General features: G+C 35.3%; 1 protein-coding gene across 1 annotated transcript in view; it reads left to right on the forward strand.

Moving 5' to 3' along the window:
• The window catches only part of ITGB8 (integrin subunit beta 8), a 75,941-nt gene that overhangs the window by 42,608 nt on the left and 21,011 nt on the right, over nucleotides 1–12,322 (forward strand). The window contains exons 4-6 of the mRNA XM_046669610.1: nucleotides 1,125–1,371; nucleotides 2,762–2,927; nucleotides 3,511–3,669. Of these exons, the coding sequence (XP_046525566.1) occupies nucleotides 1,125–1,371; nucleotides 2,762–2,927; nucleotides 3,511–3,669 (572 nt within the window). The remainder of the gene's footprint in view (nucleotides 1–1,124; nucleotides 1,372–2,761; nucleotides 2,928–3,510; nucleotides 3,670–12,322) is intronic.

Below are 12,322 nucleotides of genomic sequence, written 5' to 3' on the forward strand. Positions count from 1 at the left end.
AGATGAATAAATTAGAGGATTCCTTTAATAAGTAGATCAGACTACCAATTATGTTTACAAATTGGTGTTTATTAAAAAAATTTTTCCACTCAAAATATTCTCTGTGGACAAACAGTTAACGCTTACAAAAGTAAAATTTTAAAATTGTTTAAAAAAGTAAAATTCACAAATTGCCTGTATTTAAATTGCTGGCTTTTCACCATATACTTTAAAAAATTAAATAGGGAGCTACCAACTCTGTAGGGTGCCATATTTTTGTATGCAGGGATACAGATCCTTGTATCAAATCATAATGGACAGAGAACTAAATAAAACTGTATTGCAGACCATTGTCCTTGGGAGGCTCCCACAGTTCTCCTTGTGATGACCCTCTCTTCTCATCCAGTTCCTTTGCCTCCGTGATCCCTCTTCAACATATGTGATGTGTATCAGGCACCCACTATGCATTGGACAAATGCTGTCTCCCACATTGCCCAGGTCCACAATGTGGCACTGCTAGGTACCATTCTTTAGACCACTGTCTCATTCCTTCTTACAACTAACTCTTGGGAAGAATCTTACCAAATAATTCATGATGAAGTACTAAATATTTTGAGTAGCTTAATGTACTTCTCAGTACCAGAGTTTTCACATCTCATATGCAAATATGCCTTAACCCAAAAGAGTGAATTTATATTGGCATCCAGTAAGGGGTAATTTTTCTTAAGATACTTTTCTGGTTTTCTTCAAACCTGAAAGCCACCTACAAATAAACACAGCCACCTACTCTGTCTTGAGATAGAATGCTGCTTGCTATTTTACGCTGTGTTTTTCTAGATACTAGAAATAAAGTTTCATATGGTGACAAATATATTCCCTATTACATTTACATTGTGCTGGCCCATTTGTTATTATCTCTGTCTGCCCTATAGAATTGTGAGAACTGCATTGTAGAAGTTGCAGACTAATAAATTGGTATGGTTTTCAAATTGCCTTAAAATTATTTCAGAATATCCATAACTGCATTTATTATGCACAAATTTTTGATAATTGTTCTATATCTAAAATGTGACTGATTTTTCTTGACAGCTTATCCTGAGATGTTTAAAATGAATACTACATATATTTGTCTTTCTTTGAACTAGGAGCTAAAGCTAATTTTATGCTGAAAATTCATCCTCTGAAGCAATATCCTGTGGATCTTTATTATCTAGTTGACGTCTCAGCATCAATGCACAATAATATTGAAAAATTAAATTCCGTTGGAAATGATTTATCTAGAAAAATGGCATTTTTCTCCCGTGACTTCCGCCTTGGATTTGGCTCATATGTTGATAAAACAGTTTCACCATACATTAGCATCCACCCAGAAAGGATTCATAATCAATGCAGGTATCTAGTGTTCAATGTGGATTTCAGAATGCTAAATAAATTTTTTCCTTATAAAATCTCATTTTGTTTTTATATAAAGGACTCACTAAATTTTACATTTTTGTTTTATTAAATGAGAAATGAAAATGCTGGGAGAGGAGGTATATTCCTGTCTGTAAACTTCTGAGATTATCTGTAGCTTGGACTTTTTATTTTTTCAAATAGCATTCAATTAGTTTTTATCACAAAAAACCCACAAACAATATTAATAATTTTGAATGAACCTTCAATAACCAGGCTACCATGTGTATAAATATCTCTTTGAAAATTCTGTATTTCTCCCTTTGATCTTTCCAAATTTACTGAATCAAGTTTATCAAGTTTAAAGTACTTATGCTGCCAGTACTGCATCTATCCTTCCATTAATCTATTGTGACTATGTTTGTAATCATGTTGCTTATGATGTGACTTCAAAGAAAGCTCAGCTAGCACATGGAGGGTAGGTCAGAAGATGAGAATTTGCCTGCTAGAAAGAGCCCTTTTTCTCATCATTTTGGAAGTCTGATTCTAAATAGCATATGCCCCACTATAAAATGAGAACTGACCTTAAAGATACAAGTTTCTCGTACAATATTCTAATTGGGCTGTTGAATTTTCAGAGAGAAATAGATGTTCAGTTCTTCCTTAATAAAACATTTCATTTTAACATCTTCATTCCCAATTCCATAAATTGCTCAGATCATTTTACAGTACACACTCTCATTTAGCAAGACAACTCTGCTATCTGTTGTAGAGGAACAGGAGTGACACATCTCCTCATGGAGCTTCATGTGCTTTCTCCCTGAATGTGGATGGACCTGAGGAATGAGTATGATTTTTTGGGACATCATGGAATTCTCAAAACAATTTTAATGAATTTTGATTGTTCATCAATAATTCCACACCAAACATCTCTTAAAAAATCAGCACATTTTAAAATATCTAACAATAGTATAGTATTTTAACTAAATTCCTAAAACCATTTCCCAAAAAGTGTTTTTCAGCTGTCCTGTGGTCAAATGTGATTGGAAATCACTGCAAGTTCTTATCTCCCCTTAAAATTTAACAGTGCATATTAACATAATAAAAGCCCTTAGGTGTTCTATATTAAAGAAATATGTTTAATCTTCTTTATTTTTTGAACACCAAACCATTATATTCCTATTTCCTACTTGCAAAGAAATAGTTGCCAATATTGAACTTTTCTCTGATTTTATAAAGTACAGATTCTCTCTAATAAAATTTCCTTGGCAAAAAAAAAAAAATGTATTCCCTTCTCACACCAACCAGACAATTTTACTGTGAATAGTATTTTGGATCTTTGAAGGAAGGACAGCAAAATAGAATTTACATTTCTTTTTTTCTCATATAGTGACTACAATTTAGACTGTATGCCTCCCCATGGATACATCCATGTGCTGTCTTTGACGGAGAACATCACTGAGTTTGAAAAAGCAGTACACAGACAGAAGATCTCTGGAAATATAGATACGCCTGAAGGAGGTTTTGATGCCATGCTTCAGGCAGCTGTCTGTGAGGTAAGAAGTTTCACATTATTGAGTGTTTGTTCAGATGCAAAATCCTCCAAGAATTTAGGATTTTTATTTTCTCTTTGATTTATGGAGTGAAAACATAGCATAGAAGGATACACTCTTCTCCTATCTCTTATTTGTCACCAAAGTTATTCATTTTGGTATGTGTTCAAGACAGGGGGACTAAATTGGGAGAGGATTATAAATAGGAAAAGATAAAAGGGAAAAAATAACTTATTCACTTGGAAAACCTTTTCCAAAAGGGCCGCTGTTTTCCTCACTACTTTCTAAGGAAGAACCAGAAATAGCCTGTTAACCTACTCCCATCACGAACTTCACAAACCTGGCTTGTTCTTCTTCTAGGGGAACATTAGAAGTCTCTAGCCAGGAGCTAGTGTGGTCAAATGACTTTGTTAAAATAGAGGATATACAAATAAAAGTTAACGCTATTTATGAGACAGCATTGTATTTGGGCACATCATTCTAGCCTAACAATGCTTGTTAACTCGAACTTAATGTTTACTTGAGATAAAGACCACAGGACAGATCTATGTTATTGTACAAGGGCTAATTACATCTTTATTTTAAGAGTCATATTGGATGGCGAAAAGAAGCTAAAAGATTGCTGCTGGTGATGACAGATCAGACATCTCATCTTGCTCTTGATAGCAAATTGGCAGGCATCGTGGTGCCAAATGACGGAAACTGCCATCTGAAAAACAACGTCTATGTCAGATCAACAAGCATGGTAATGCGGCAATAGCCTCTTAGTAGTTATGGATCTTCTGATTAAAGTTTAAGTTTAAATGGGCAATTCAGCTGCTCTTGTACCAAGAAATTACCTAAAGGAGCACGGTTCAGAGTCAGGATAAGCCATGAAAGAGAAGTATGGAACAATGCAATCTATAAATGCTGATCAATAAAATATAAGGCTAAAATACTTTGACAATATCTAGTAGCTGACTCTCTGATGTGCTACAAAGCACTATATTACTTAGGAAAATGAAAGTGATACAAGAGCTTACTTTTTATGCAACTGAAGGATCTTAAAAATAAAAAATACATACTTTTGCTTTATATAAATAGACTAGTTCTACAGAGTTGGTATCTAAAAATGTATTAAGGATTGGTAAGAAAAGTATATTCGGCCTGAGGAGTCCTCATAGTATAACAGGTAGAATCTAAATAGAGACTAGGAAAAAAAAATATTCTGTACCTAGCTCCTTTCCTCTGAAGCTTATCTATATTTAGGGACTCTTTTTTTAAATCAGTGGATATCTGGATTGCTTCCTGAGGGTTAGCTTCAGCTCTGAATCACATATGTAAATACAATCTCCTAGAACCATATCTTTCCCAGCATTACCTATTCTACATGTGGAAAATCAACTGCACAAAGCATCATTTATTTCTGATATTGACATCTATTTATACATTCATACAAATGTTAGAACAGAAACTTCCAAACTTTTTCAGATCTTGGTACCCTAGTGTCTCAGTAATTCTTTTCCTGGTGCCCCAGGACAAAAAAAAAACAAACACAAAACCTGACAGTTCTGTTTATAAAGTCGTTAGTTCCAAATATCTTAACTACTTATGTCCTAAAAACTTAGAAGCCAGTTAAAAAAATAATACATATGAATCATAAAAAATACATACAGTATGTATTATATCTGTGTATATATACACACACACATATATATATATACACAAAATATGTGTGTGTGTGTGTGTGTGTGTATGTGTGTCATTCTTAGTAAATAACTTACTAATGGGAACTTCCCAAGCCTTGGAATCAGATGGCACAACACCACCCTCATTTCCTGTTCCACACTGATTTTCGTGCTGCCCAGCTTTGCAAAGATATGATGTCATCTAAAGGAACAGAGTCAAGTGTAATCTTAAAACTGTGAACTACCTCCAGCTAGTAGTTCAGTGGTACCTGACAGATGCCAGGTATCACTGTTTCCCTTGAAAATTTAAGATATTTCAAAGCACCCTGGTGAGTGTACTGTGGTGCTCCAAGGCACCTCACACACAATTTGTGAACTACAATATTAGAAATGTATAAATTATGCTGAAATATTTGTGCTTCCTGTGAGCAAAATTTAAATAGTTTAAATTTAGTTAATCTGGAATGCCCTACCAGACTTATTGAAAGTCTAGAGCAGCAATTGTATTACCACATAAAACAAGTTCAACCCTTGGTTGGTTTAGTCTCTTGACACCAGCCTCAAAATTTAAAGATTTTAAAAGTTAAGTAGGGGCTGGCCCCATGGCCTAGTGGTTAAGTTCCCACACTCCACTTGGGCGGCCCAGGGTTTTGTCGGTTTGGATCCTGGGCACGAACATGGTGAGGCGGCCTCCCGCATAGCACAACCAGAGGCACTCACAACTAGAATATATAACTATGCACCAGGGGGCTTTGGGGAGAAGAAGAAGAAGAAAAAAAAGGTAACTAGAGTTTGAATTTAAAAATTTGCGATTTGAGGTTATTCCAATAGTGTCTTTCCCTTTGCTAGTTCTCTTCTACTCAGCCACATTTCACTTTGGTAGACCCACTCACTTCCATTTAGTCATTTCTTATCTTTCTTTCCTTCTATTTAACTTCTTTTAATCTGAGATGGAGTTCTAACTTATTTACTGAGGAGTGGGGGAGGAGACAAGAGGAACTAGTTTATTGTGAGACAAGGAGAAGATATTTTTTAAGGAAAAATAATAATCACATTATTTTCAAATTGCCTTGTATTATTCTTTTGAAGTTTTGCCAAGTCACTGAAGTCATCTCTCCATAATTGTATTTTAGAGGGTGCTATTGTTCATCTAGGAAGGATTCCTTAAGGCAAAGAAATGCTCTCATAATTTGAGATACAGGCCATGCCATATAACCTTACGGAAATAAATTATAATTCTGGTGGAATTTTACACAGTGTTCGGGCTCTTATGACATCAGGAATTTAGACAGTCTTTCATGAACTTCATTTGCCTTCTTGAACATTGTTCTATCTACTTAAAAGAATGAACCTTCCACATGTCACCAATGGAGCAGTATGTTTATTAATACCTTAGAAGAACACTTTTATCTCATTTATCCCAGGTCTGTATTTTAAGGGATCCTACTCCTAAGAATTCTCATTCCCTTCATTGCCAGGGACACTGCCTTAAAACAAAAGAAGTTGAAGATTTTGATTGATCCCTTGACTATGCACTTATATATACAAGATGTGCTACTGCTCCAAAACCTCTTATATCCAAAGCTACTCTGAAGCTGCTTCTAAGCATATGTACCTGTTCATTCTAAAATGACCTTCATCACCTCCTATTTGGCCATTATAGAAGAATTTAAAAAGGTATAAGTTAGACAAGCAATCAAACACTTCGCTTCCTGCCTTTATCTCCAGCAGCCAATACCAGTAAGGTTGAATGGTATTGGAACTTCTTCCTCCAAGACTCTGGTTCTTTTATTTATAAAAGGAAATAACTGATAAAAGACCTTCTATATGGTCTAAATTACAGGGACTAGAGTTCTACAGCTTGTACACATAACTTTTTCAGGAGGGTCAAGGTGAACTCCAGAATAATAAGTACCATGTTTTGAGTACTTATTAACTGAAACCATTGTAGCAAACACTGCACACAGTATCAAATTTATCTCTACAACAACTCTGTACAGTAGTCATCATTATCCTTATTTTACCAACAGAAAAACTGAGGGTAGAAAGTTGATTGAGGACAGACAGCTAAAAAGTTAATAAGTAGCAGAGTTGGGGCTCAATCCAGTCCAATCTTACATTAAAATCTGTATTCTTAACCCCTTTGCCATAGTGTCTTGAGAAAAGTAGAAGAACTAGAGCAATGAAGTTCTTGGTGTCATTTCTGCTCTAACTCTCTGGCTGCAGTCTTACTTACGGAAGAAATAAAGCAGATAATTTGGCTTACATAAATTATAACACAATATATAATTTAATATATATTTAAGATATAATTTAAAATAATTTATATTTACACATTGTTACATAGTTCTATGTGGCTGTTGGCAAATGATGTTAAACTACTGAATAAATTACATTTTCCACTGCTTTTTCTCCAAGTGTTGGAATGAAAAACTTGAGTAGTAATGCAGTTTTATCATTTATCCAGTAATAATGGCAGTTTAAATTATGGCAGTCTTTCTAAAATGGTAGATGTTACTGTAAAACTTGTTAATGGTATAGAAGATAAGTTATTAATACAGAGGGTCTGGAATTTCACCTTGTCTTCCCACCCAGCTCCTCCAGGGTGATTCCCAATATTACTCAGAGCCCTCCTCACAACCATTCACCCCACCCTTAGTGGAGGCCAAGAACAACACCAAGGTCTGCAGTAACAATAAAACGTGGAGAAGGAGCAAGTTTTTAGAAGAGGCACACAGGTCATGCAATGAACCTTTATTAATGGGATTTTCAAATGTTGCTGACTCAGTCCTGGATGAAGAGATGCAAACAGGCAAGATCTTAGCATACTCCTAATTGTATTCAGTACCTTAACTTTGGTGTTTCTTTCTCTACTCAGCCTTTTTTTTTAATTTTTTTTTTTTTTTTTGAGGAAGATTAGCCCTGAGCTAACTACTGCCAGTCCTCCTCTTTTTTTTGCTGAGGAAGCCTGACCCTGAGCTAACATCCATACCCACCTTCCTCCACATTATATGTGGGATGCCTACTACAGCATGGCGTGCCAAGCAGTGCCATGTCTGCACCTGGGATCCAAACCAGCGAACCCCGGGCCGCCGAGAAGCGGAACGTGCTCACTTAACTGCTGTGCCACCAGGCCGGCCCCTATTCAGCCTTTTTTTGTGCCTCATCCTATTATGGTCAGTGATTCTTCACTCATCCTATTATACAATTCCTCAGAATTCCCTTTCTGCTGGCTTCATGGTTCATCCCCTCTCCTGCAGCCTCATTTGGATAGACTAGATGCTGAATTGATCACCATCTTAGAGGACTGAAGCTGAATTGCAGAAAGCACATTAGGTATTACTAAAGAGTTTTGCTTCTTTTTAGGTAAAAACAGTCATTATTCTGCTTCTGACTTCTCATGCAATTTTGTTTAACATGTTCTTGATTTATAATAAGCCATTTAAGAAGCTTTCTTTTTATCATGTATTTCAACTATTTGGAATTATATTCAATTTTTCCAGAACTGCAGATGAAGAAAGGGAGCTCAAGAAGATGCTTTACTAGTTTAATCCATAATTTTGCTACCTGAGTTAACAAACTTTCAAAAAGTTATTATATTTATTTGTGTTCCTTTTTTTCTGAAAGGGCTATTTCTGAAATTTTTAAAGTCTGGGAGACTCATTTTAATTAATGCTGACATCAGACAGTATTCTATGTAAGGAGACAATTTTAACCTTTTAGTAAAGAGATCTGTTAATTATTTTTGCTGCTCTGTGACTAAGAAATAGTCTCTTCAACTTCAGAAAGTGTTAAATGTCTCTCTTTTTCTTCTTCTCTGCTTCTTTGTCCCAGACACATGCTAATTCATTGAGCACTTACTCTGTGCAGGGCACCATGCTGAGCATATTGTTTATGTTATCTCATTCAGTCTTTAATGACAACCCATGTTATAGATGAGGAAGCCAAAACTTAGAGACATCAGATTAATTTATGTGATGTCACAGAGCTACTACAAATATCCGAGTCAAGCTCCACACCTAAGCTATCTAATGCCAGAATCCATTGATGTGCTTCAACCTGATGCTGTGCTGGCTGCCTCCATTTATTACCACTGACGCTGAGCTAGGTGATCTGCCAGACCCTTCTATATCTTAGCTAATTAAATCTGCATGTTAACTTGGCAAGGTAAGCATCATCATACCCATGCGTAATGGATGAAGTGGAGAGGGAGGGTAAACATGTTGATTCTCAGATCTCAAGCTTGCCTCCTAAGCCACAATCTTCATACTGACTCAGTACTGACTGCCTTTGAGAAACCAGTGTATGCTAGTGATTTTGATGACACTGGAAGGCAGCTATATTAGGAGTCATTTTAAAAAGTATTTTTAAGCATATTCAACTCTGAAGAGTCTTCTCAAAGTAATTATTCTTCTTACTATTTTAAATAGTTGAAAAAGATGTACTTCCTAAGCCTAAGTTTATACAATATTCCTGATTTTGCACAATACTGAATCTTATATCTAATGAAAAAAAAAAGGCCTAGAATAACCCCAAATCTGCTACCTTTCGTTATAGACTGAGGCTTAACAGCACCGCAGCGATTTAAGGTCAAAAGGAGAGGCCGTCGAAAACCAAATTACTATTGATTTAGCCTCATGGAAATTACTGATTTGTAATTATGAGAACAATAACAGTAATTCTAATATGGCTAAACTAAAGCATATAGTAAAACTTTTTATCTTCTTTCCTGATTCTTATTTTGGTTTTCTCTGCTTAATGTTACATTAAAAATGCAACTTTTTAAATTAATTAAAGAGATAAGATTAGTTTAGAGTGTTAGCACCTTTGAGTTTTATGAACATGCACAATCAGGAAAGTAAAGGAAATGCCACCCAGGCAGAATGCACCTAGAAAATTTTAAGTTTACGTGCAGGTGGTTTTCTTAAAATATTGTCACAACTTTTAAAACTAACAAAATGCCTGATATCAGCTTACTGCTCTCTGAACTATCTGTTTTAAATTGTAAATGCCATGAGAACAATAATGACTTCAATAACAACTTTAGAATAGACCTAATTTGAATGCTTCTCATGCTTGCAGAAAAATAGCCAGGAAATGATCTCCGCAAACAATATTTAGTTTATTTTGTTTTTTTAAATTGAAAGCAAAACTTGCACACAGAATCACCTTGGCCAGGCTCAAAGTAGCCTGGCACTGTTTTTATAATGGCTCTAAAAATGAGAAAAAAATAATGGTTTACAAAAGTGGCACAATAAAAACAAAATTTGATGAAAATATTTATGAAATGGAATGTTCCAATTAAATTATGTTTTGGTTAAATTATATTTAAGCAGAAAATTTTTATTACCACTCTCATTGAAAAGCTTACAAAAATTATAAGTCCGTGCCCCTCCTTCAGTAACTAGGATATCATGATTATAATTGATACTGTGTTTGGCAGGAGTCGCAAACTCAAACACTTTAGGGGCCAGGTACAAAGGGTAAATAAATTAGGCAAGTCAAACAAAGCACATGCAGGAGCCCAACATCTAGACTTCAGTAATTGTCTCCAAATGTCTTTTATTAAGCAGTCTTTCATTGAAAGCTGACTTTTATTAAGCAGTCCTATGGTGTTTGCCCCTTTACATTTACCTAATACCACCCACCATCGCATTGAGGTGTAGATATTGCTACTACGTCCACTTTATAAACGAGAAAATGGAAGTACTAAAAGGATCAGGAACTTGTCTGTGGTCACACAGCCCTAGGTAGTAGTGCCTATAGTAAATGCCAAGCAGTGTGACATCAGGACATGAGCCCCTACTCACCATTAGTCTGAGCTTAATAATTACAGAATGGTAAGTGAACACACTGTAATTATTACACATATTAACCAATAATCCCCACCATAACTCTGAGAGGTAGACATTAGTATTTATACCTGTTTTAAATGTATGGAAACTAGATGGCAGAGAGGTTAAGACAGCTGCGCAGTATTACATAACTAGTAACTGCAGAGCCAGGAGCTGAAGCCCCATGTGGTCGGTTTCGAGAGCCCCTGCTCTTGGTATGGTTCTCAACTGGAGTGATTCTGCCCCCCAGAGGACATTTCACCCTACAGAGACATTTTGGTTGTTCCAACGTCGGGAGGAGGGAGATACCAGCATCTAGTAGGAAGAGACCAGGGATGTTGCTAAATATCCTACAATGCACAGGACAGCTCCCCACCTGCAACACAGAATACCTGGCCCAAAATGTCAACAGTGTCACTGATGAGAAACCCTGGTCTATGCAATTATTATTGTGCAGCCATGTAGATAGAAAACAGGCTGTTGTGATAGATGGGGACTGAGATCACATAATTCAAAGTCTTCATCTCTAAATAAATCTCTGCTATCAGACTGCTTTCATGTTGTCTCTTTCCCCTAAAAAGTAAACTGCAAAAAAAAATCCAGATAATTGAGTACTTTATTTAATCAAGACATTGGGGGTGTTTTTGTATCTTATTATGATGTTTAATACTATAAATTCTACATTATCTTATGAAAATTTTTATTATGAATTCTACTTTTATGAAAAGAATCTTAGACACTTCTTTTTTCGGCAGTTCATAGGCACATTATTAAAATTCTCCCATATATTTCTACACAGTTATCTCTTTAACCAAAATTGCTCCCAATGAATCTTTCTTATCTTCTTTTCCCTTCTGACATTTATAAGTCATTTCCCACAAGTCACAGCGAAGGTGTTGGTGAAGAAGAAAACTATGAAAGGAATCCTTTTCCCCTTAATTACTTAGCAGCTGTCTTGGCACATTGCTTTCCCTTCTCCCTTTTGCCTCTTGAAATGCCTATTATCTCCACTAATTATTTTCAGAGCTTAGAGAAACAATATGTAATGGCTTAGACAGAGGGGGAGTTAGAGATGAGGAGGAGTGATGTCACCAGAACAGCTGGCTAAGATGGAGTGTTCCTGCTAGTGAAATACAAGACATAAAAGATAAAATACTTAAATGATAATACGCTTCCTGGAGGAAAGGGGAAGGGGCTTCAAGAATGGTCATTAATCCACAGCTCTCCTGTCAACAGTGGTTTATTTAAACATCTGCTAAACATTTGTAATTTTAACAAATTTGCCTCGAGGTACTTGGAATTTTCTTTTAAAACAGATTCCTTCTAGCATTCAAAATAATGTGTTCTTTTAAGCTTAAAAATCCAACTGACCTTCTTAATGAGCTTCTGACCAAACTAGAACTTTCTAGATTTAAATTTTGTGTACTTTTGGTCAATGTGACTTCCTGTTTTTGAAAAGAGGAAAGAGATTAAGAAGGCTCCAAAAGCTGCTTACATTTTGGACTATTCTTTAAATATTGATTTTATGTGAGTTAAGTGTAAGCTGATTAAAAACATATGGATTAAATTTTCCTTAAAATATGAATGGTTTTAAAAATTAAGAAGGGGGAATTCTTGGCAAACTGTGATTATTTTTTGTCAAAGCAAAAATATTTGAAAAGTAGTTGTTGCCATTAAAAAAAATTTCCAAATACAGCTAGATTTACCCTTCCTTTACTTGTCCTCTTTAATTTACTAGCATTATGCAAACTGTCATAAATCTATTTTAAGAGTATACATATTATTAGGAACAAGGAATAAGAATTTATATGTCAGAATTTATATTTTGAGGATTCTTTTTCTATTACTTTAAAATTATATTCTCAAGAATTGCTCTGAGCAGAATTTTTCTTCTAAA

Source organism: Equus quagga, chromosome 8 (genome assembly GCF_021613505.1).
Source record: "Equus quagga isolate Etosha38 chromosome 8, UCLA_HA_Equagga_1.0, whole genome shotgun sequence".
NCBI lineage: Eukaryota > Metazoa > Chordata > Mammalia > Perissodactyla > Equidae > Equus > Equus quagga.